Source organism: Melospiza georgiana, chromosome 6, assembly GCF_028018845.1.
Source record: "Melospiza georgiana isolate bMelGeo1 chromosome 6, bMelGeo1.pri, whole genome shotgun sequence".
Taxonomy (NCBI): Eukaryota; Metazoa; Chordata; class Aves; order Passeriformes; family Passerellidae; genus Melospiza; species Melospiza georgiana.
Genome location: NC_080435.1, coordinates 49,904,326 through 49,930,774, shown reverse-complemented (window position 1 = coordinate 49,930,774; position 26,449 = coordinate 49,904,326). Strand labels below are relative to the sequence as shown.

The 26,449-nt window shown below is 42.7% G+C and overlaps 1 protein-coding gene across 2 annotated transcripts in view; it reads right to left on the bottom strand.

The window, feature by feature from the left end:
* The window catches only part of C6H14orf132 (chromosome 6 C14orf132 homolog), a 33,335-nt gene extending 23,994 nt beyond the window's left edge, over nucleotides 1–9,341 (bottom strand). Inside the window, exon 1 of one of the 2 annotated variants that reach the window (XM_058026756.1) lies at nucleotides 9,265–9,341. In XM_058026756.1, coding sequence (XP_057882739.1) covers nucleotides 9,265–9,291 — 27 coding nt within the window. In that variant the 5' untranslated portion in view covers nucleotides 9,292–9,341. Of the gene's footprint in view, nucleotides 1–9,261 lie in introns of both variants that reach the window. The other variant, XM_058026755.1, reaches the window with a different exon arrangement.
* Nucleotides 9,342–26,449: the final 17,108 nt, after the last annotated feature.

The window sequence follows — 26,449 nt, the reverse complement described above, 5'->3', positions numbered from 1 at the left end:
CCTCCTTAGATGCATTTGGATCTCTTGTCCCTCAGCAGGAGAATTTTTACACTTTCATTCCCATCTTCCAGAACTAAACTTAGATTTCTGTAGGACTTGGACTGGACGTGGTGCAACTATAGCTCTGAAATAATTTACAGACGGTAAGGATGAAGGATATGAGAGACGAAGGAAGAAGGGACCCAAAGAGGAGAGCATACCTGAGTTGGAAGGAAAAATTCTGCACAGGTAAACAAGAGAAAAGTTGTGAGGAAACCCCTGAGAAAGATCCATAAAAACTTGTGTGATGCATCAAGGAAGGTAAGGTAGAAGGACAAAAGGAGAAAGCAAACATATTTCAAGTGGAGCTCACTTTTAAAGAAGATCTATTATAACACCTCAAAATGCTTTGGCACTTATAGCAGATTACCAAGACATTTAATTATATACTTCATTTAAGCAGAAGGGGAGTTCAGAGAATTACACATTTCAGGCATACACTTAATTAGGGTCTAGCTATTTAAAGGAGATCAGCTGCTCCATGTCCTTGGGTTCAGCTGACATCTCAGAAACCCTTTAAAACTTTAAATTTTTTTATTTTTCTTTCTGCATCAGTCTTATTGTTACTTTTTTTCTCTGAACATACACCTGAAAACCTCTACACATCATTTGAAGACACCCAGGTGTCTTTTTCCCTTCCATGCAGCAGTGGGGTGTTGGTCTCTTTTATCAGTCACAGAACCCAGCACACCATCCCACATTTTGCAAATTCTCTTCCAGCTGTTTTGGCAGGGAAAAAAAAAAAAGCCACAGTGGAAGTTTGGTTTTGTTTTAGTTATGCAGGCTCATTCCAAGGGTGTTCTACCTTTTGTAATATTCGGAAGGCTTACAAACAAAATTACAACAAACAGGACCACCTGAGGTTAACAGCTTTTAATATTATTATTTTTTAAAACATTTCCACACGAGACAATCACTTTGTAAAACAAAAGGAAATGGCCCTGCATCCAGCAGCTTGCTTCAAGGAGGTGCTGAGCTTTTCTGAAGTGACCGTAATAGGAATGATTTCTAATTAGCTGCTGCTTGGCAGGTTTGGGCTCTGGCAGCTACCAGGAGAGTGGAATTCAGCTAAGACTAAAGATTCAGTGTCAGAGTAGGTGTCATTTCAAAAGGCTGGTGCTGTGAGACAGACTGAGAGCACTGTGTGGGTGTGTGAGCCAGCGGGGAACGGGCAGGCAGCGAGCACCGCTCACAGCTCCAGTTCTGGCTGCTGTGTGCTCGTGGTTGTACTCACAGGGAGAGACTGTCACCCTGCTGCTCCCTGTAGTCCTGCCAGCATGCAAAGAACACAGTCAGTAAGTGCTCAGCTCCTGGTCTTTGTGTCACAGCTGGCCATGTCTTCTGTGCCTAATCAGCGCCCAGGCCTTCCTCACTGCAGCACCAGAGCCGACAGGACTGCACACCCTGACCACACAGCACCTTCAAAAAAGATGTCAAGCAGTTCACACACTTCATTCTGCCCCTTTTTTGCTCCAGAGTGCTCATAACTTGCATATGAAATGTCAGGATCCTGTTTGCCAAAGGCTTCTATTCCACGGAAATGGAACAATCCCGACATGTTAACCAGCACAAGAAGTAGATCAAGCCACACAACTATTGTCAGTTTATAACCAATTTTCAAGGATCTTCCTTTCATACTTCAGCATGTATCTGCTGGAAAAAAAAATTGTTTATAACAATCACAGAGAGCCATCGGATTTTCAAAAGATACCTTTAAAAATCATCACCCCTGTGAAAAGAGGATGGGTAATAGTAATTCTGTGTAGGATACTATACTCATCAAACCAGGATGTCTGCTGAAACAACAGACAGAGGACTACAACAGACCTCACTAGCTCAGGCAGAAAATACAATTCATGACCAAAAACACTTCCAAAGAAACTAAAGTCCAGCAGAAAGACATAGCAATCTAAAAGAGCTGGTCACTGCTGAATTGGATTGCTGCTGTAATTTTCTGCTTTCCACATCACTGCACTCCATTTAAATGATTTAATCTTTTATCAATGATTTAATTTGATGGTGTATGGTCACCAAAGGATCACACTGCTTTTCTTAATCCCATATAACCCTTTGAATAATTTGGAGATTTTTGCTTTTGTCTGTTATGAGAACGAGGTTAGGAAGATGGTGAAACTAGCTTCCTAATGGCCAGCATTCATTCAATTTTCAACAAAACTTAAACCAGAATTTTCACCCTCATGTTTGTAGCTCATCAATGAATTGAGAAATTCATCTGAAATTAGCCAAAACCAAGATAACATCACCACCTCCACCCCAATCTACAACCAGTTAAGATTTTCCAGCCTATGGATTCTGAGGACCCAAGTGGGCTATTCAGCTGCTGCCCAGAAACTCCATTCTCATCGTGTCTCCCAAGAGAATCATTGCTCAGTGTAGGACAGGGTTGGGTTCTACTGTTCCAGAAAAAACAGGCACCTCACCAAGCAACTGGCATGAATGCAGGGCTGTTTCAGTCTTCATTCCCCTTACCTGCCATCTCTAGCTATTCTCTGTGTACAACAGGTCCCCAGCTACTGCTGCAATAAAGAGTTGGGAAATGCTTTATGTCTGTAAAACATGTAAATGTCTTTGCTATTATATTACAACCTTCCTTTCCACATTCAACAAAGATGGAAGTATGTGACATCTGCTCTGTGAAGTTTGTAGCATATAACTGCTGAAAACCATGTAAATTATTTCAAAAAATATTACATGTGTCACAGAATTACTCTCACAGTTAATGGGCACATGAAACACAAATAAATTATTTCCAGTTTCTTCTAACCCTTGTTAGGTGCACAAACACGTGTGCCACATCCTCCCTTCCCTTCCCCATCACCCATCTCCTACCACATCCTCCTCTTCTGACATGTAAGAGCTCCTATGAGAAATTAATCAGGCTATTAATTGAGGAAAGCACAGTCACTCCCAAAACACTTAGGCTTCCCTGAATTAATAACATGACCAACAGTAGGTTTTCTCTTGCTCTCCTAGGATATTTTTCTATGAATTGCAAAGCATTCTCTCTCCATCAGTGCCAGGCTCTAAGATGCCTCATTTTCAGCAAGTGGACAGTCCTGCTGATGTTACTGGAACAATATACACGTGTTCCAAGTGCAGTAAATGTTTAAGTGTTTTGCTGGATTGGAATCACTGCTTTTAACATCTTTTGACAGCAATTACAAGCAGAATCCTGGAACAACAGCCTCCTCCAAAGTGCAGTATCAACACTTTATAAAAACAGTACGCCCAAATCTCCAATGAATTTTCAAAAGCTTTGCTGGAACAGAAATTTCTACTATACAAGACTTGGAAATGTAGTCTGCAGTGTTACTGCAGTGATAAGAAAAGTGAAGGGATTCCTCTTGATCCCCACACTAATAAAAATCTAATGCAATTGTGCCAAGCAGCCAGCAGAAAGAAAATTATTCTCACCTCAACTGTTGGCAACATCCTGGATGAGGGCACTGATTTCTACACACAAACCAGGATTTGGGCAACATCTGGATTATACAGCTGGACCCTCTGGCTATGCTATACCACAGCAAGACATCAGGACTTAAGATTGAACCAAAGCATCTGGGAACTCCTTAGTTAAACTCATATCTGCTGCTTTGAGTCTATTTATTATAAGTCAGGACATTCTGGAAGAATCAAAGAATGCCAGAGAAAATTACTTTAACCTTTGGAAGAAAGTGGAGCTGGTAGAGCAATGGTCAGTGCCCTATTATGCAGATAAGTGAGCACTGAACTGGTTATATAAAAGAATGACTACAAGCTCCTAGCTAACATTATTAATGTTTAATGATATAGATCAAAGAGGTTTTGTCTTAGGTCTTAGACTATAATCAAGGCAGCTTTTGGCAAGGAGTTGTTCATGCATCTTTTAATCCCAACTCTCCATTGGTTTGGCAAAGAGGTTGCTTTTTGGTGATCCCACTTTTTACAGAAAAAAACCCAGTCCTAAGCAAGTGCCCCAAACCAGTAATGTCAAAGCTCCCAAATGGCCACCATTCAGCACTGTCAAAGACAGACTCCTCAAGTGCAAGCATGGCTGAAAGGTCTGTCTGTCTTTCTCTGGAGCTCTCTTGGCAGCAGAGAATGGACACACAGACACCTGCAGCTCATGTTGAGCAAGCAGCCTGGATTCTGTTTTGAGCTGGTGGGAATAACCTACCCAAACCACAAATCTAAACTCTCTCTTTTTTAATACCTTCAGATTACCTTGCTGTAAGAAAGAGTACAAGCTAATAAAGGCTCTCAACCCCTGAGAGGGAGAATAGATAAAGAAATAGTGGGAAAACAAATGCAGTTATTATCCTGCACTCTGGTTCCTCTGTGCTGATACAGCAAAGTACAGCAGACCCTAATTGTGCATCCTCTAACATCCAGAAATCTCATTAGAAAGGAATTAAGGGATACTGGACCTCTGTCTGGGATTTCTGGAAATGCAGCAGCTCTGTTCAGGTGGCTGGGTGTCCAAGGATGGCAAGCACACCCTCTGTGCACACATTGGCCTTGCAGCACGCACATGGGCTGTCCTTGTCAGCTGGAAAATGGGAGTATAAAGCTGGTGAAGGGTCTGGAGCACAAGTCTGATAAGGACTGGCTGAGGGAGCTGGGAATGTTGGGCCTGAAGAAAAAGGAGGCTTGGGGGAACCCCACTGCTCTCTACATCCACCTGGAAGAAGATTATAGCCAGGTGGAGGTTGGCCTCTTCCTCCAAGCAACAAGTGACATGGCAAATTTGAAACAGCCTCAGGCTGGGCCAGGGGAGGTTTAGATTGGATATTAGGAAACATTTCTTCATGCACAGTGTTGCTATGTGTTGGAACAGGCTACCCAGAGAAGCGGTTGAGTCACCACCCCTGGAGGTAGTTAATAAATGTGCAGATGTGGCAGTTAAGGACATGGTGTAGTGGTGGACTTGGCAGTGCTATATTAATGGCTGAAACAGATCTTAGAAGTGTTTTCCAATCTTTAAGTGACATAATGACAATGATGTTATGATTCCATAAGTCAAAATGAAAGGATATTTTAAATCAAAGCTTGCAGAATCTTCTATTATAGTATTTTCTCAGTAAATAACTTGCATGAAATTATTGACCCTACAGGAACTGAGTTCATCCTGTGTATTCCAGGGCTTTTCAGAAGTTATACAGATCTTAATAATGTATCCTTCATGTGGAAGCAGAGATTGCTATTCTCCCAATAGGGAACTATATGGTTTCTTCAAGATGGTTTCTTCAATGACCACCTCCCTGTTGTGGGGAAGGTGACCTGGATCACTGTCAATGCAATGAAAGGCTTCAAGCGACTTGAATGATCACTGACCAGCCCTGAAATCCTAGAAGGGTAATAGAGAGCACAAAAGCAATGAAATTATCTTTATTTTATAATGGTTTTGCTTTCTGTACCAAACTTGCTCATTTGTTTCTCTAGCTCTTGAAGCATGGTATCACTTTTCATGTTCAAAACAAACCTCTATTACTCCAACTGAAGTGAAATATTATAAAAATACAACTTCTAATTATTAAACTACACACAAAGAATTCAACTTCTACTTCAAATCCTCACAACCTGTTTACAAAGAGGTTTTGAACATGGAGAATCATCAACTATATATTATTTACTCAAAAAAATCCACAGAAATACCCATACTCCCAAGGCTCTTGCTACCTTTTCCCTGTTCTAAACATAAAAGAAGAAAAGACAATTTATCTGACAATTAAAATTATATTTTTACTGTAGGGAGACATACCCAACCATAAAAACACTGCAAATTAAGGAAATACAGACTTAATTTTCAATATGAAACAGAAAATACAGGAAACACTTCAGGAAAATTAAATTGCAAACATAAATCTTGAAAAATGTATCAGTAACATTATGGCTGCAGGTGCTGCCCAGCTCATATCAATTTGGACCATACTGAAGACCATGACATCACTTTTTATTTCTCTGTCTTCCTTCCCATTTTTTTCCCACTGAAAGCTTCTATTTTTTTTCAGGTGGAAGACATTTCAACCCTGCTCCCATTAACATTTTTTCCTCAGCTGGCTGTTAAATCAATATTAATTGTAGTCTGTCAGAAGCAGGGAGGGGGGCAGCTCACCCCTGGGCAACCCCCTAACCCCTGACACAAGCAGGGAGTGCTCTTAGCCTGGATGCAGCACTCAGCACCTCCCAAAACCAGGCTTTTGTGCTGCAAGCAAAAGTCTCTACCTATGAGAAGTGGCTTTTTCTGAGGTTACCTAGACTACAAGAGCGCTCTCAAATCACTGAACAACACAGAAATGAGGCTGTCACACAGCTCGGCAGTGGCTGAACATCTCTGGCACAGCATCCTGAGATGTACAGCATTACTTTAACTAAAACAGGGATTTAAAATGGAAACCCAGTGCTAACAGGCTTTGACTTGGTGTGATCCTGCTCATTAGCACAAGGGACCTTAAACCAAAGCCAATTAGAGCACCAGCAGAACAGAGGACCCCCAAGCCTGCTCAGTCAACTACTGACTGGAGACGAACACACTGATGCAAAAGGGCTCATTTAACAACAGATTTAATAGTTACAATCAAAAGCTGTTCTTCATGGCAGAGCTAATAAATACAATATAGCTGAGGTGCTCAGCTGGTTGCTCAAGCTGCACTTAGGAGGAGGTCAGATTTTAACTGTTCATAACACACTGAGGCTGCCAGTGGTGACCAGACTTACACTCTGTATTTCCATCAGAGGGGCTCTGACATACAGGTCATTTATGCTGCCTCTCAGGACATCCAGCAAAGCCAACTTGGGTCCTCAATGAGCAGTGCAAAGGTGTGAAAACACACAAAAGCAATTTATAGGAACACAAATACTCTTCAGTATCCTGTAAAAAGAAACTAACTTGAGAGGTAACCATTGCTTGTACACCTTTAAGCATCTCAGTTTAGGTATTACCTACTTTTCTACAAAATATTAATGTGTGTGGTATTCATCAGGTAAAATGTGATACCTGCTGCAGGTAGATGATAATGAGAGTGATAGCAGAGTATCTTTAAAAGTGATTATGAGCAGGAAGCACAAGCCAATAATTCTCTTGTATTCTCACTCATTTGTTATTGAAGATATCTCACTGGACCACACCACCAGAGATGCTACAGAAATGATTCAAACAAAAAAACCAAAAAGATAAAGCAGTGAAAAGAAAGTTGAAGAAAAGCAGTATCTAAATTAAAATTAAAGGAGTGTGACACTGGGGGTTAAATGTCACTATGGTGACAGGAATGGAAAGGGCTGACAGTTCAGAAAGGCACGAGAAGCCTGTGATGGGGAGTAACAGGGGTAAGTGCAGCCTCTGCTGTACACAGGGACTTAAGAACTGGGTTCATTTCCTTCAGTAGAAAAGGAGCCCAGGAAATCCTCTCCTACAGCTCATCAAAGGTTAATAATAACACAAATACCCCCTGGAGGAATCTCCCACATGCCCTGTGCAGACCCAATGAGCTCTATGGCCCTACTGGGAGAGATCTGACAGCCCTGACTGGTTCCCACCATCCTCACCACCCAAAGGGCTTTGAGGCACACAGCTCCAAGGTATTCCAGCCTTTCTTCCTGAGGTGTATTGCCTTGTCTTCACCTCACACTGAAACAAAAACTGTCAATTCACACTTCTTGTGACAAAGGAAAACAACAAATTAACCCAAAGGATAAGGGAGAAAAGCACGTTGCAGTAATAACCTTAGGAAGTGTAAGACACATTTGCACTGGGAACTGTTGAGAGAAGCAAAGCAACAGCGCTTTGTGACTCTTGCAACACACAGAATTAGCACAGAAGTTATGTAGAATATGGGATAATGAAAAAGGGAGAGTATAAAAAAGAGAATGGGCAGCACTTTGGCACACTCCACTCTGATTATGGGTAAAACCTGCTGCTGTGCTGCACCTCTGCTTCTGTGCTGTGGGGGCATTGCCCTTCAGCTCAGGGCTTAGGGAAACAAAGGATGGACACAGGGAGCTCACTGACTCTGCTGAGAAGGACCATAGGAAAATGATCTGACACCTGCAAAATTTCTTTTGAATACTCCAGTTAACAGGAAGATCTTATATCAATAGAAATTATGCTTTCCTCCCCACTGTGGTTTTCCTTAAAAAAATTCTTAGGAATACATCCAAAGGGAAGAGATGCTTGGACAGTCAACTGCTACCTTCAGAAAGGCAGAGCCTGACATCCCCTCAGAAGTGGACTTTAGGAAGAGAACAAGACAAAACAGCCACTGCATTAATGAAACAGAACAACAGCTCTGGGATTAAATTTGGCTTCCAGCTGAAGTCAGCACTCAGGCAGCAACAGTGCAGAAAGGCTTTCCTGGCCCCTACTCCACCTCTAAATGGTGGGTGATGTTTTCTGGCAAAATCACAAATTATTGGATCCAAATTATTCTTGAAAAAGGCCAATTACACTTAGGTACCCACATGAACAGAAGAATATATCCTGGAAAACGTAATGGATGGTCAGTGAGTGTGGCTTTGTCTCAAGCACAGCACTTTCTGTTAAAAACCCAATTCACCTGGATTCACCATGATGATTTTTGGCTTTGGGTGGCTTATAGCCAATACATACTTCTCTGTATATTAAACATGAGTACACTGAACACCAACACCCACAATCGTGCCTCGAGCTGGAATCAGAACTAAGCTGCAATTTAAAAAATTTGTTCATGAGAACAGGGGAGTATTTCTATACACGCCAAGCCAGATTCTATATGCGTAGACAACTACTTAAAAAAACCCAAAAAAACCCAAAAAAACAAACAAACAGAAAACCACAGCTGCACATACAGTCGCAGTACGGAATGGGGAAAAAGAACCGAGAAATCGCATCTTCGATTTCCATTCACAGCCGGTCTGGGAGGATGGAGAGATGGTTCCCCGCCTCGCCCAGCCCGGAGGCGGGCGGGGAGCGGCAGCCGGGCCGGGCCCGCTGCCGGCCGCTAACAGGTGCTGCGCCCCGAGCTGCGCGGCCAACTTCTCCTCAGCCGTGCCAAGCCGCCTCATTTTTTTCCTTTTTTCCTGAACCCTTCCCCAAGACGCGAGGCCGCTCAGGTTTACACCTTCGCCACGCAACTTTGGAGTAGAGGGGACCGGAGCGGAAAGCAGAGGAGGGGATGCGCGCCCGCCGCCCCCGCCCGGGCTCCCGCCCTGCCCTGCCCCGCCCCGTCCCGTGCCACCGTCGCGCACCACCTGCGCGGCCATGAAGGAGAGGTCCATGGTGCTGCTGCTGGAGCTGCTGGCGGAGCTGGCGGAGGTGCTGAGGCTGCCGCTGCCGCTGCTGCTGCTGCCGGGGGCGGGCGGGGCGCGGGGGCGCGGCGCGGGCACCGCCTCCCCCAGCAGCGGCGGGCGCGGCCGCGGCAGCGGAGCCGACACCGGTACCAGTTCCAGCTCCGGCGGCTCCCGGCACGGCCCGACCCGGCCCGGCGCGGCTGGCGGGCGGCTCGGCAGGGGGCGGGGGCGGCGGCGACCCGGCCCCCGCGCTGGGCTGGGCTCGGCCCGCCCCCGCGGCGGGGGGAGGCCGGGGCGGCTCCGCCTGCCCGCCCGGCGGCACCTGTGGGGCGGCCCCGCTCCCCCTCAGGGCGGCGGCGCCCGTGGGGCGGCCCCGCTCCCCTTCACGCCCGGCGGCGCCCGTGGGGCGGCCCCGCTCCCCCTCACGGCCGGCGGCACCTCCGGCCCCGCTCCCCCCACGGCCCGGCAGGAGCCCCCTCGGCCCCGGGGCTGTTTGCCTGCGCGGAACGGCTCCGCAGCCCGAGCCTGGGTGTGCGGGCACGGCCGCGGGGCCCCGGGCTGGCTCCCGCCGCTCGGAGCCGATGGCGGGCCGGTGCTGGGGAGCGAAGCGAGGGGCGAGTAAAGCAGCGAGGGCAGATGCGGCTCTGGCGGCGTGTGCCGCTCCTCTGCATCACTCGCGCCTCTGGGGATGCACACCTGGCGGCCACACTGCCAATCCATCCAACTAACCCTGCCCAGCTTGCCGATCCATCAGCCTGGTTTTAAAATACTGTGCTTCCCTCTCTCACCACGGCTAAAAAGAGCTCCCGACAGCTCAATCTTATGCCTTTTCATGGCTGAGCTGTTGGAACTTCATATTTAGCTTCCCTCCTCCTTGTTCCCAGAACTTACAGTTCAACAATACACAATAAACATATTTTGTCCCTTTTCTTATGCTTTTCTCTGTTCCTCACAGACACTGTTATCACTTTTAGCATGAAAAATTCAGTGTATTCCTTCACTGGTTGTTTCTGAAAAACCTTTGACACCAACACAAAAAGTAGGATAATAAAAATGTGCATCCTAATGCATTAAAAGCTTTTTTGTGTGTGTGTGGTTTTTTTTTTAACATTTTGACATGTACATGTTAGTTTCATCTCCTAGGCTGAAATTTTTGACCATGTTTTTACTACTTCGGCCTGTTGCCCGGGTCTGAACCAGGGCTGATGAGAAAACGAGTGTATGCCACCATCAGAAGTACATGGAAAATCAGCTTTGCAGTGGGATTTTAAAGTCTGGAGGAAAAAATAGACCCTGCTTCACCATGTGTGCTGTGAGCTCCATGCTATTTTGCCTACTGTTGCACTGCTGCAGCAGGAGGTGATGGAAAGAAAATCAGCTGTTTTAAATCAGTCCTTTACTTCAGCGACTATTAATGTGTCTGCCAAAAATGCTTTTATGTCAAGAGGCCCATTAAGTAAACAAGTAAAATCCCAAAGAGGCAATGTAATTTTAAGATTTTTTAATTCAGTTGTGTAAATAATGGAATTGTCTCTTTGTAGAGTCTCTCCAAAGTTTTGAAAGGATATTGATGTGTGTGTCAGGAGCCATAAATTAACTTCAAAACAGTGTTAATCTTTCATCATCCAAATAAATTTTAAATGTGCTGGGTAAACATCTCCTCATAGCAAACATGGCCTGGTCAGTCACAGCATCTGCAGCAACAGAGAATAATAAAATATTTCATGAGAATAAAAACATACTTAAAGTTTCAAAATCACACTGACTTCTACACTCATTTAATTCTATAGAGGATGAGAATTGTAGAACAACAAAACTGGAAAGAACCTCAGGAAATATTTAGTCCATTCATCTGCTTAAAATGCAACCAGTGACCCTCCAAACAGGGTGTTTCTCTTTACCCAATCTCTTCTTTAAAGTATCTAAAGAGGGATGTTCTATTCCCTACCAGGCAGTGCACAGATTTATTCCACTGACCATTCTGTAAGGTTTTGTCAAACAGGGACACAAAGAAGAAATTATTTTCTTTGGAACAACACCTTGCCATCTGAGACCCACTCTTTGTCTTTTTCTTTTACCAGTCTTATGGTATTTTGGCCTTTCCCTGAAAGTACTCAGGGAAGATTTCTAATGGTACCAAGATTTGCCAGTCAGGTTTCCAAATATTTTACTGTTATGTTCAACAAGTTTAAGAAATTAACACTAATTCATATTTCTTAAGCCTGACAAAGGAAATAAAAAAAATCACTGTTCAGTTTTCACTTTTGGTTTTCCTCTGGTTTATTGCCGTATTTGTGAAACAGCATGGTGTGTACTGTTTAAGATACAAATAACTTCTGAGGAACACCAAATTATTTGTGGTTTTGGAATCATAAATCATTAATGTTCAAAAGACCTCTAAGATGATCAAGTCCAATTGTTAACCTGACACTGCCCTGTTCACCATGAAATCATATCTTAGGTGCCACATCCAGATGCCTTTTGAACAATTCCAGGGATGATAATTTCACCAGTTCCCTGGGCAGACTCTTCCACTGCCTGACCACCCTTTCAGTGAAAAAAATTTTCCTAATATGCAATCAAAACCTCCTGTGTTGCAGCTTGAGGCCACTTTCTCATGTCCTATTACTTGCTACTTGGGAGCAGAGACTGACCCCCAGTCCATTAAAACCTCCTTTCAGGCAGTTGTAGGGTACAATAAAGTCCTCCCTGAGGCTCCTTTTCTCCAGGAAAAACAGGTCCAGCTCCTTCAGCTGCTCCTCATTAGGAGCTCCAGACCCTTCTCCAGCTCTGTTGCCCTTCTCCAGACTCACTCCACTGAACACAGCACTCGAGGTGTGGCCTCAGCAGTGCTGACAATCATGGGGACAATCCCTGCCCTGGTCCTGCTGGCCCCACCATGGCTGGCACAGGCCAGGATGGCATTGGCCTTCTTGGCCCCCTGGGCACAGCTGGCTCCTGTTCAGCTGCTGTCAGAGGGCACCCCCAGCTCCTTTTACACTGTGCAGTTTCCCAGACATTGCCCCCCAGCCTGCCCAGACCCATCTGAAGAATTTTCCCACCCTCCGTAGATCCCACCCAGCTTGGTGTCATCTGCAAACTGCCTGAGGTGCCATCAATCCCCTCATCATATCATTGATAAAGATGGTGAACAGGACTGGCCCCGACACTGAGCCCTGGGGAACACCACTGGTGACCAGCCACCAGCTGGATGTAGCTCCATTTGCCACCACTCTTCAAGATTTTAACTATGACACTGCAAAATACAAAGCTTTGTTCCTTCATCTTCCCCCAAAATACATTTTTGGGGGGTATAAATTTGTGTGGATATAATTTTTTTTGATATAAATTTTGGATATAAATTGCTTTATCATAGCTCTGTAAGTTCTGTAAAATAAATATTTTGGATGTGCTTCTGTCTTTCAGTAATGATAATGCAGAGCTTGAATGAGATCTGCCAGCTGTCCTGCCCACCTTGTGTCTGGCTTTATCATCAAAATATCTAGACCACTTAAAAAGATTATGTCACAATTTGCTATTTCTGTGGACAAACATTTTAGCATCCAGCTAAAAATGCAGACATGATTGTATAACATGATTCTTAAAAACAAGCAAAGATGCTCTTTAATTAGCATTAAAGCTGTTTGCTAAAAAGACCACATTTTTCAGTACAGTGGAACACAACTCAATTAGAGAATAGTTTGGTTTGTCAGTTTTCCTGGGGCATAGTAGGAAATCCTTTCTTGCACTGCATGTGCACATAAGCTCTGCCTTTGCTTCACAAAACAGACCTAACAAAATATGACAATTGAGTCTTGCTGCCAAAAAGGATTTTAAATGGGTTTGTATCTGTACAGCCCCACTTACCATATGCTGTATTTAGATACCCTAGGCAATGCAGTACCAATTTTTAGCTTTGCATCCTGATATCACATTTAAATCTTACATCTATGCAAAGGGAGACTAAGTTCCCCTTTTAAAGAGAGAAGGTAATATTAGTTTCTTGCTGCATTTTAATACAGTTTTATGCTATTTCCTCTGAGTCCCAATTTAAGCTTACTGTTGCCTCATTGCAGCATGTTGCAATCACAAGGCAATTAATTCCCTTAATGAAGAATCAGAATGTTGTTATCCATTCTTAGGACAGAGTTCATTCTCTGTGATGGACTCTGGCTGCTCAGCACATCATAAAGGAGGCAAAGGATGCTGAATTTTGCACATGAAGTCTGGCTGGACTGAATCACCAAAAGGGAATTCACTTAGAATCTTCCCTTCCCTTCCCTTCCCTTCCCTTCCCTTCCCTTCCCTTCCCTTCCCTTCCCTTCCCTTCCCTTCCCTTCCCTTCCCTTCCCTTCCCTTCCCTTCCCTTCCCTTCCCTTCCCTTCCCTTCCCTTCCCTTCCCTTCCCTTCCCTTCCCTTCCCTTCCCTTCCCTTCCCTTCCCTTCCTCCTTTCCATTCAGGAGCTGAATGTTGATTTTGTCTTTCAACAGAAAATGTTGACACCACGAAATTAATGCAGTACAGCCCTTAAATTTCAAGCAGCCAATTTCCCTTCATGGAATGCAAATGCCCCATCTTGCTTCCTGGGTCCCCTGGGCAGCACTGGGACAGTTACTCAGGGAGTCACTGTCAAACTGGGAATGGAGGCGGTTTGAACTGCTCATTAATAACAAGTAAAATCAGATGTGTGCTTAAATACTCCTTTACAAAGCTCAAGTGCTTGAAGCCATGTTGCAGACTGATGCTTCCTCTAGCTCCAGGTCCACTATCCCCTCTTTAGAATATGTCAGAAGGGCTCACTGTTTAAAAGGATAAGCCCAGAAGAGGGAAACTTTGGTTCTGTGACCTGCCAACCCCAAGATGAACCAAGCAGGTCCTGGTTCACTGGGTGCATGTCTTCTACACAAGTCTGGCGTTGGGAAGCAAATCTGCTCCTCAAACCACATTGGAGGCAGATGTCTCTGTAGAAGGACATGTAAGTCACTGCAGAAGAGAGAAAGAGCTTGGGGGATTCTGCCTGTACCCAGTGTTCCAGGCACCCCTGTGCAAGCAAAGCAGTCTGATAAAGAACTGGGAGGAGAGTTGGCTTTCATGTTGGGTAGTACTGGGCAAAGAAGTATAGAAATGACTGCAGGAGAAGACAGGCACTGCAATACTATCTGTCCAGCCAGATATCCACACCTGGTGCATGTGAGCTCATACTTTCTCCTCCTTTACTGTGGTAAATGAGATTACAATAACAAAGTTTCATTTTTTACACTGTAATCTTTGTTAACTCCCATGCCAACATATTTAAGTTATCAAATGGTCAGGATGAGACTGGGATTTTTCCTTTTATTTTTCTTCCTCCATGGTTGGAAATGGGTCTGGCTGTATCAGCATTGGGAGCCTGGAGGTCAGATCTATACCTACCAATTTCTATGGCTTGACAAACAACAGTGTCTTTGTAAGTCAAGGTTGCATCATCCCTGCTGACCTTCTGATATATCACAGTAATCACAAGAGGGAGCAACACTGCCTGACAAATTTGGTGTGGATTACATCCCTTTTGATTGCTATAAAATTCCACTATCAGCAGCTGTTACATACCGAAGGGCTCACTCGCACATAACATAATGAAACTGGTTAGTGCCAAGTAATTCAGGGACAAATTAAATTTGTAACTTTCTGTGTGACTCCTTAATCCCCACAGCTGCTCACACAAGGATAGTAATAGTCAGATATTACTCTCAAAAGACTTGTGGGCAAAATATTCCTCACAAAAGAGATTTAGACTTAAAACTCTTCTAAAAGCAGTATCGTTAGCACACAGAGAAGCCATAATAGTGCTCAAATTCCTAAGACCTCAGGTTTTTAACTTCATGTAGGATTTAATTCTATCAGGCAAGAGCACTTCTGAAGTTCAAGGAGCTTCTCCTTGTAGTGCTGGCACTGCAGCTTTAAGAGCAGACAATCCAAATTCCTCTGGTACAGGGGACAAACAGAGAAGTGCTTGAGCATAGATAGAGGGAACAGCATTGCCTTCTACTTCACTCCCAGTCTCCACCAAGAGCAGGATGGGCACTCATCCCTGTTAGGGCTCAGCCCTATCCAGCTCCTTGGCTGCTCCAAGTCTTGAAAAATTTGTCATTGCTTTTTCTCATTTATGAGAGTTGAAAATGCAACAGAAGGGGCAGCAAAAGCAAAATCTGGCTCCTCAAACTAGGTCAGTCTGCCTGGCCCACCCCTGAGCCCAGCCATAGGGTGCCTCTTCCCGTGGGCTGCTCTCTGTGTTTGCAGCCTGGCCCGCACCAGGCACTCCCAGCTAGAAAGAAGCTGGGAGAGAAAAGGTGCCAGGGAGGAGGGGAAGTAACCAGCAGGGAGTTACCTCCCCTCAGTGGAGACACACATTTATTACAGACAGATATCAAATATCTCTTGCAGCCCTGGGGCTGACCCCTCATGGCAGTAGTGGCTGATAAGAGTAAGGGATGTGTTGTACTGCCTTCCTTCTCAATTACAGTCTTCTAGGTATTTTGCTACAGAACAATTTGTCTTAGAGATTGCATGTTCAGGTAATGGCTTCAAATCAGTTCATTTCATGTTACATGACAGAAAGATTCATCATGGATCTGGAAATTGGCACTAATTTAAGAGGCACTATTTTGAGACGAAGGCAAAACAGGAAATGCTTCCTACTTATACATTATTAAAAACTTGAGAAATGTCTTGTCTTTTGAAAACATTCATTCCCACCCCAAATTTACATTAGCTGGTACAAAGGAATAAATAAAAGATTGCTGCCAGCAAGGCTAGAATTCCCAGTCCAGGGCAGATTTTCCCTGCAGTAGCCTCCTCTAACCCTGAAGGAAAATCTGTCTCCAGTTCTGTTTGTCATTGAGTTAAATGTCTATAAAAAAGCTTTTAACAGTGTAAAACATTCCTAGTGGAAATAAACACTACTTTTTTTTGTCCGTTGAAACAGGCTTTTCACCTGTCCTTAGATCATCCAATCTGTTCAAGGAGAGCAATGAGCTCTGCAGTGTGTTTCCTGTCACAACACATTTCATTTCTTGACATTGACACGCTCTGGACTCATTGAAACAATATATTCATCAACCATAATGTGAATTCAGTTCTGAGTAAGAAATGTCAACATACATTTAAGAATCATATTCCATGACATAATTACCAAGATGCTAATGAAAAATATTGGAAAGAGGACATATGGCCTTTAGAAGGAGAATTTTATGGTTCCCACTGCAGTTCTCAAGATAATTAGTTTGCAAAAGGGACTCCTTCGCAAAACTGTAAACATGCGTGGACTTTTTTAAGATAATCAAATATACAGGAGAAGACAGCACTGCACAGAACTTTAAGAAATTATCTACATCAGTCCCCTGCCTTGAATGGGGATGAATTATTATTCACCAGCCCTGGCCAGCTCTTTCTCCTTGCTAAAGAGGCTTCATCTTCAAGGATATCCCCTGGAAGAGCTGGGCTGCCATTCAGATCCCTGGTACCCCATATCCTCTCCAAAATAAAAACCACAAACAGACACTTTCAATGGTAGATGGTAGAAGGTAGAATACAGAGTTGTAATTGCATCAGGAAATGAAATTTTAAAAATTATCAAATTAGGTGTGATTGCCTTCTGACAGTTTGGTTGGGTTTTTAAAATAAGACTTGGGGTGAGAGGACAGGGAAAAGCTCTGTGTTCATTGCATAAAGATTTATATTTTCCCCTTCTTTTCCTGGAACACTATGCTCATGAAACACTCAAATTGAATTTCAATGTCTCTGTCACCTGGCAGCTTTCTGATACAATGTGAGTTTTTCCATGGTATTCAAACTGAGCTGAATTTGGGTCACCATCAGCCACTTAATTTTGCTTACCAGTGAGGCAAAGCTAATGAAGACATCTTTCAGAGCAATGTAATATGTGTTTAATGTGTCAGCACTTGTGAAATTGAGTTCATTTCTTTAAAAGATGCAAGGAGCTTTTAAATGCAAGGAGGTAACATAATGAATAAAATGTGAACATTGTGACATTGAACTTTGTTTGGAGCCATTGAAACATTTACATCACGTTTCAAACATTCCAGCACATTACCTTACCGTCATAGGGTATCACAAGAAGATACATCTTGCCTCTCATCTCTGTTTGAATATTGCTGAAGTGAAGCTGCTAAAGAAACTTCAAAAGGAGTGTAAATTATTTACAGGTTCTGGGACTTCCACATTAGAAAATACAATTGGGAAAAAATAATGAGATTTCAGCTCTCCAAACACTCAAAGACAAAAATGCTACATCAAAGATTCACCTTCTTTTAGCTTTAGATGGCATAATACAAACAAGAATTAAAAATATGGTGAGAAGAAGACACCTAGGGAGCCAAATTAATACCTGATGTCTTTCATGAAGTGTCTTCAAATAATTTTTCTTTTAAATATTGTGAAGCATTATTTTCACTTCTAGGGCATCTACATAGTTTTTTTTCTTCTACATATCTTGAAATATTTCACAAAGACAGTGACACTGAAAGCTGGAAGACAGGATCATCTCACTAATCACTCTGTAGGACAATGCCCAGCATTCTATTATGTATATCACACTTCTTTGAGGCAATATTCCATAAGCTAATAGTTTTCAAGAAGCTTTTCTTGAATTTAAGCCCGTGAAAATACATAAGAATGTTTTTTCCCTGCACATAATCTACCTTTTCCCCACAATGTCCAATAGTTTTTCCCCTTCCAAAATGTAAGGCAGCCCCATATGCCCTTGATGAAGCAGAAAACCTTAGAACTTTATGAGACAAGTGCAGGGACCCCAGTCCAGTCCTCATCAGGAACATTCCCACATCTCAGAGAACATCAGTGCATCTGGTACTGAGTGGCAAATGAAGGAGAAAGATCCAGCTCTGATTAACATCTGCAGATACAGGCAGGTTGGTATGTTCTTCCCATCTGAAGGCAAAATCTGTCTGATTTAGCAGCAGTAATTGTGCTGGGTTTTGTGGCAGCAATTTTCTGATGCTGATCCTCTTCTGATTTGTCATGATTAAGGCATTGTTCAGCCTGTCTTCCTCAGACATTCCACACAAAGGAAAATAACAACCAGGCACCCCTGTGCACAGGCTTCCATTGGCAGAGAGAAGGTGCTTGGCGCCAGTGAGAGGCAGCAAGAGAAATATTCTGTCAGTGCTGGTGCTGCATCTGTGGACAGGGTGTCACTGTCTGTGCATTGTAATGATCTCAGAAACAACCAGAAACTTTTTCTTTCTTTGTTTAAAAATGAAATTAAACAAACAGAAGAAGTGAGGCAATCTCATATGCAGATATCACTGTGACAAATGCCTCAGTTTATTGGAGAACCAGTTGCTGTTCCTGACACATCAATGCCTCCCACTGCATTTTACGAGTGAGGCACTTCAGTGGTGTTGTATGTAAATAATACAAAATAACTTACTTACAAGAGAAGACATCAGTTTTTTCCTTCCTCCCACTTGCCAATGCTTGTCATGCCCAGCTTCATTCACTTTAATTAAATACCACGAAGTCATTAAAGGGAGATGATAGTGAAGTGCAGGATTCCATGATGGAATTCACAATGATGTAAGCAAAGCTAATAGTTTTTTCCTTGTTGAAAAAGAAAGCTATTAATATGATCAGCAAGGATTACACTTTGTTTGCTGTCCCCAGTATTTTAGGTCACAAAGCATATTGCTCCCTGAATGCCAAAGCTGACCCTAGGGCTAAAATCAGTGGTTTTGGCAGAAGGGTCCCAGCGGAATCATTGCAAATATTTTGTTGAGGTGTTTAAGCCCCAGGCAGCTGCTCTCTCACTCTCCCACCAGCAGGACCAGGAAGAGAATCAGAAGGGTAAAAGCTGGAAATCCTGTGGGCTGAGATAAAGACAGCTTAATAGGGAAAGCAAAAGCCCCACACACAAGGAAAAACAGGTAATTATTTCCCTGCTTCCCACAGGCAGGCAGATGTTCAGCCATCTCCAGGGGAGCAGAGCCTCATCTCAGGTAATGGTTACTTGGGGAGATTAAATCCATCACCCTGAATGTCTTCCCCTTTCTCCTTCCTCTCCCCACTTTATATTCTGTGCATGATGCCTCATGGTCTGGAGTATCCCCTTGGTCAGTTTGGGTCACTCAGCCCAGCTATGTCTCCCCCCAGCTTCACAGGCCACCCCAATTTCCTGGCCAGCAGGGCAGTGCAGAAAGCAGAAAGGGCCTTGGCTCTGCCTAGTTCACATGCTGCTGTCAAGGGTATGTACCCACCAGCAGCTGAGAAGTCCAGTGATAAACCCAGTCTAGATAAATATCTACAAACAATGCTGTCTGTCTAGCTGCAACAGGTATAACACAGAACTGCCACCAAGATCAATGTCAATCATTGTTACAGCAGGTAACATTTGAGGTACACAAAGTGAGTTTACTGAGCAAGGAGTCAGCTTCAGAGAATGTGATCTCACATGCTGACATCTCAGAGCTCTTGTATTGACAAGGGAGCTGCTCTCTGATGTTCCTAAGGTGTTCCAAGTCCTTCTGCTTTCTGGGAGAAGGAGAGGCTCCACCAATTACTCAGCTTGGACCCAAACTGAAGCATATAATTAAGAAAAAACAAAACACAACAAAGCTAACAGATAGAGGGCTGGCCTGCAGGATGAACTCCTCCCTCAGGCTTTTGTCTGATTTCCCATCCTTTTTTTGACAATCTACATTCAGCTTGGTCACTTGGTATATTAATTATACAATTTAAACAGGCTACTCGAAATGACTGTCCTTAAAACCCTCCCTTTGTTTGAGATGTAAAACATTCACAGGTATCAGTAAATAGTTTTTTACACTTCACAAGGAAAGCAGCTATGGCTGCTAGCATTTGAGTCTGCTGCATCTGTGGTGGCTGCAAAAACTGCAGTGCACAAATTGTCCCAGTAAAATATTTTGTGGGGAACAAAACGTGTACCTGTAACTGTACTGATGGAGCTGATGGAACTGTTAGAGACACAGAAGACTAAAAAGGACCTGAAGAGAATTCAATGTTCTCCTGAGATGTTTAAAAACATCCAGTGATGAAGACGTGGTGGAGATCTGCAAACTGCCCAGGGATATATTTCAGCGTTAACTACTGAATTAATTGTTAGAAAAACTTTCCTAATACCAAACTTTAGATTTTCCTTTTTCCTCTTTAAGGTGATTGCTTTGCTCTCATCCTCAGTTGAAATGAAGTGTAATTTATTGCCTTCATTTTCATAGCAAACATTCAGAGGTATAAAGACTGCTCTGATTTTTCCTTTATTTTTCTTCTTTCCTGTAGATCAACAACAAATGTTTCAGCATCTCTACACAGTTTACATTCTCTAGACCTCACAGGCTTTTCTTGACCTCTCTTCATTTTCCTGTACTCTTGAAAACAAAGTCTACAATGGCATTTTTTACATCAAGGATGGACTTAAAAGTGACACCCTAAAACTTTTTTTGGTTTAGCTTTATAAATAATGAAAAAAAAAAGTTGGTATTGGAAAAGAGAGCAGATTATCTGAGCCTGTACCGCATCAAGTAAGTGAAAGATTCTCCTAAAGAGCTCACAAACAAACATGGCACAGTGACATGGGCAAGAAACAACACTGAAAAAAAAATTAATAACCAAAAAGAGAAACACAGTAATGTAAATGATAATAGATGCTGCATACTCTATTGTCAGTAAACCTAAACCAAAGATAATGAGGAAAACACTTTGTTTCTTCAGAATCTGAGAAAAAGTTTTGAGAAAAAAAATTGAATTTTTGATTAGATACAGACAATACACCTGTATTTGTTAATGCATGCAGCCTCTTGGTAAGGGGAATGGCCCATTCCTATCCAAAGTGAGCATCTCACAGAGCAGCTCACAGAAGTATCAATGGCTTTGGCTGAGGTCCAAGCCATGTCACCTGTCCAAACTGATCCATCTTTTGTAGACCCATACGTAATACCCATCAAGTCAAATAAACTATGATCTAATCAAACCAGATACAATGACTACACAATGAAAGAAATCACCTATGAAGGAAGTCAGAGTCTGAATGAGCCTGAAGATACATTCAAGAGGGATGGAAATTATTTTGCTGTGGCAAGTGTCCTACTCCAAAGTTTAATATTTTGTTCTAATCTTGAGGAAAGCTTCCCTTGCTTTATTGAAAATTTAGCAAGGTTAGGCTCAAGTTGGTGAAAAAAAAAAATCCATTTTTTATCTCTTGTGCAATGAAAAATGCTCTTCATGCCTCTTGAAAAAGTCTTCCATAAAGCAAGATGGTGTAGTTTATAATAGAAAAACAGTGTTTTTCCATGAGGATTTGTAGACAGCAGTAAGATCCCTTCATCTTCTCCAGGCTGAGCAATTCCAGGCCTCACAGTCTATTTTCATATATCTTGTGCTCCATTCCCTCAACTATCCTACAAACCCTCTGCTGATCTTGCTCTCTTCCATTGTGTTCACATCTGTCTTGCACTGGGGAGCCCCAGTCTGGGTGCAGTGCTCCACTGCAATAGACCCTACATGTGTACATTTACAAACATGGGTCATTGAGTGTTATTTCACTCTAATCCACTCCAATGGGTCTGTTAAAACCTGAATTACCCTCTTCTAGGGCGGGTTGTAACTGTGAGCCTGACCTATTTTCACAAACCATTTTACAACAATTGTTTAGCTCTCACATATGTAGGCATGTTCATTTATATCCAAGGGTTTGACCCTCAGCCTGTTCATTCACACTACCCATGGAATTTGCTTTAAACATGGGAAACATTTTTGCAACAGTCAGAGTGTATTTGAATATATTATATCTGAAAAAGAAAAGGTATAGATCAATTCTTCTACTTGCTGTGACTTTGGACACCTTTCCCAGAGTCTGGCAGGTATTTATTGTGACGTTTCAGGGGCTGTGATGTTAAATAGTCAAGTACCTAAATTTAACAATTTACTGATGGAGAAACTAGGGAATATATCTCTGCCTCCCTTAGTTGGTGCTATAGCTACTAAATACTGAATGTTCTTTTCATCACTTGGTCTCTAAAGGGCAGTGCTAGGACTCCATGGGAACCAGAAGGAACAGTCAGATCCCCAGTAAACCAGTCATGATGATCAGGAGAGGTCAGGAACAGTCAGGTCCCCAGTAAACCAGTCATGATGATCAGGAAACTCTCCAAGGAGAGGCATAATATGTGCTTACTTGCACAGCAGAGGAAGGATGAGTATTTTAGGTGGCTTTCAGGGGAGAAAAGGCTTACTGCTGTCCATAGAGTGTTTTATCTGGCAGCATGGGCTGAGACAATTATGAGTTTGAGCTGTGTCACTGAAAGAAATGTCTGGCTTGTGAGCCTCTACAGCAGCTGGGCAGATTGCTCATGCTGTCAAAATAAAGGTGGGTCCTCACCTTCCAGAATGAAAGATTCAGGGAATCTGCCCACAGCAGACAGTGAAACATTTGTAGAAATTAAGCAGAGTTTTAAAGGTGTAAGTATTGGGCATAGGATAGCATCAGATAATCCTTTATCCAAGTCTATCCCTTCCTGTTTTTTAATTGTCTCCTAAATACTAAACTAGATTATTTTGTATAGTTATTCTCTACTCTTCCTCTTGAACATGATATATGGAATAGGGTAGATATAGGTTAGCTATGAATAATTCTTTATTGTGAGGGTGGTGAGGCACTGGAACAGGCTGCCCAGAGAAATTGTGGATGCCCCATTTCTGGGAGTGTTCAAGGCCAGGTTAGATGAGGCTTTGAACAATATTCTAGTGAAAGGTGTCCCTGCCCATGGAAAGAGGGTTGGAGATGGACAAACTTTAAGATCCCTTCCAACCCAAACCATTCCATAATTCTGTGTAAAAAGAACTCAACACAGAGAGATGGAGAGCCCTATAAGGTGCTTTAACCATGTTCAGATGGCAGGAACACGGCCTTGCAGGCTATGATTTCTGTTGTCAAACTAAGGAATGCTGCTACATTTTATGGGACAGCCCCTCAGAGCAAGACACCAGGGCCTCAGGGCAGTGGGTCTCAGGCATTCCTTAAATGGCTTGACCAAGTATTACTGTAGAGGATCACACACACAACTATTCCAGTCGAAATTGGGATATTATTTTCTTAGAGTCTTTGAAGAACAGATTATCACCAATACTTTTTTTTTAAAAAAAAGTAACTGGGATATTGAAATTTTGAAAGGTAGGAGGGGGCAGTCATTCATTCAATGGATATTATATGCACTTCATATTCTCACACATGTAAAAATTATAGTTTTTGAAATTCAGACCCCCAAATCAGCTACAGAGATTAAATCCAGGGTTTTCAAAAAGTAAGAACAAGAATATGTATGCATAGCTAGTATATTATATAAAATATAACATTACTAGGATATGCTACACATATATATATTATATATATTAGTTTATGTGCTTCTTGGGAAGGTGATAAATGATTTTGTGCATCCACCTTTGAAGAATTCAGGTCTGGTTTTGGGTGCCTCAGGCAGGTATCTTTACACCCTTGATTTCTTCTAGCAAATAGGGCATGATAAACAAGGGGACTTCAGTGTGCCAGTGCAATTTTTAAAGCAGTTCTTTTCAAGAAGACCCAAAGCTGGGAGCCTTTTAAAGAAAAGTGTCCTGGAGATACAGACTTGAGATACTGTCAGATTTAACAAACCAGCTTTTATCACTTGTCACATACTGTTGTAGGGAAGCCCATTTAGAAATGTCATGTGGTAGAGCAGCTGTGTAGGTGTACACTGGATGTCAGAGCCTGTTCCATTTGCTGTCTTTCCTCAGAGTGCTCATTAAGGGACTATAGTCACATCTTCCAACATTGCAATTTTGAGTATTAAAGGCATTTATGCATCCAAATAAAATATTTTTATGCTGTGTCAGATGACAATATATCTTGTGCTTCATTCCCTCAAGTATCCTACAAACTGCAAATTTAAATGGTGGTTGCTGTAACTTCATTACTGAGTCCTAAGTGGAATCACTTAATCCAGAAAAAAAACAAGTGGACATAAGAAAACTGGCATGAGTGTAAATTTTTGTCATGAAATATTCACCATGTAGTCAGTACGTGATCAGATTAAATTTCTTATTTTTGCATGGGACTTGCAGAGAAAGTGTTGTTTTGTGCACCACCAAAAGCTCAGTCCCACAACACCGTGCAGCATTCTTGCCCTCATTGCTGGTGTTTGCTCTGGGAGTTCCCAGTGAAGCAACAAGAGCCCAGCAACACCTAAACTCAACTCTTCCCCTTCCTCTAGTGGTTTTAATTCAGTAGGGGGGACTGCTCAGTGTGCCCTAGCAGATTATTAGTAGCAGGATTTAAAGCATGTGTCTCTCAGATGGCTACAGATTCTCATGTCTTAGACAGCCTTTCAAAAGTCAGTGTTGGGTGCTGCCAATATGCTAAAAATTGTTAATGCTGATTTTCTCCTACTTCTGCACACACCAGTCTTAGCCAGCTTGGGGTTGGGACCAGCAGGTGTGCCTAAAGACTAGGAGAATACCTCACCTTTTATAGGCCAAATTCTGTTACATTCTGCTTCCCCTAAAAGAAAAAGCAAGTGGCAGATGCCTTTAGATTTTCAAACACCAAAAGTGTGGTCATTATTAAAACTGAGACATGAAAGATTTTGTCAATCTGCCTAAAGCCACAGAGCCAGGACAGTTTTCCGAAATATCTTCCTTCTTTCCCTCCCAGTAATGTGGTTTCATTCCCTAATACTAACACAAATAGAAGGTGCACTACCTTCTCTTCATGGCTTGAGGGGGGTCATTAGTTTATTACAGATGTTCCAAATAAACCTTCTACCCCAATACTGCAGCTGTGGTTTTACCCTGTGCAACTTCAGCATGATAATATTTGCTTTCTAAAACCCAGAATGTTTTCCAAAGTAAATTGTCATCTTGATTGCATCATCATGTGTTGGGAAACCTTCATGAGTGTTTATGAAAAGGGCAGGAAATGAGAGGTAAAATTGCCTGTGTTTCAGAGAAGTTTATAGTTCATCTAAATTTCCTGGCCTGAAGGAATTCAGTGACTCTAATTCAGCACTGCAGTAGATTTAATTGCCTTGGATATTCTTTTTAATGTGAATGCAATGCTCAGACAAATACAGCTATGGAGAAACCTTGTAATATTTGGTTCACTTGTGTAACCAGAGTGCCTGTAGGTGCCAGGCATGGGCTGGGGCTGTGCTGCCCCCACCAAGGCTCACCCAGGCTGTGAGGGGGTGCCAGGCTGGCATTTATGCATCACATTCAGCACTCCTGGCTCTCTGCTGCAGGCTGCAAACACTCCCACCTTATTCCTGTGTATCCAGAGGTGCTAGGGTAAGGAAAGAGGTAGTGGCTGGTGGTGTTGGGTATGTGCCCTCTTGGGGGTTTGTGTGGGATCCTACAGAGGCACCCCAGGACGTGGGCAGCAGTAATGCTCCCCTCTGACACCACAGCACTGCACTGAGAGCAAAATGCCTTCCCTGCTTCACAGAGCTGACAGCCTGAGTGTCCTGGGAGCAGAGTTAAATATTTACTTGCTATTACACCATCCACAGATTGCTCTTCTCTGGGGAGTTGTCATCAAGCCTTTAATGCAATATTCAAGCTCATTAACAGCCTGTGAAGACAGACTAAAAGAAAGAGGTCAGAACCCAATATTTGACTGTATGATGTCTGCACCTGAGGAAAAATGCAATAACCAGAAAAGAAAATATCCACTCTCAGAAACAGTCTGCTTGTTAACAAGAGCCATGCTGATGGCACAAACTGAACATAAATGAATATGTTCTACATTTTAAAGGGCAGACCCCAAAGCAGAACTTTTTTAGCCAGAAAGCAAAAGAAAGCCAAGCACTTTATGAAGTCTGATAGAAGCAGCTACTGCTATCAATATAATGCAGTAAAACTAAACTAGAATGGTAATAGATATGGACAGCTCTATAAAACTTCCAAACTTCCAGAGAGACAAATAGACAATAGCTTACAAGTAAAAGACTACACAAGGGCAAAAGCCTAGCTTAAAGTAAGAAAGAAGGGGCAGAAAAACCCCAAAGAAATTAGAACAAAATACTAAATATGCAAATATCAGTCAACCAAAGTCAAGGATCATGGGTTTGCCCCTAGAGCAAAT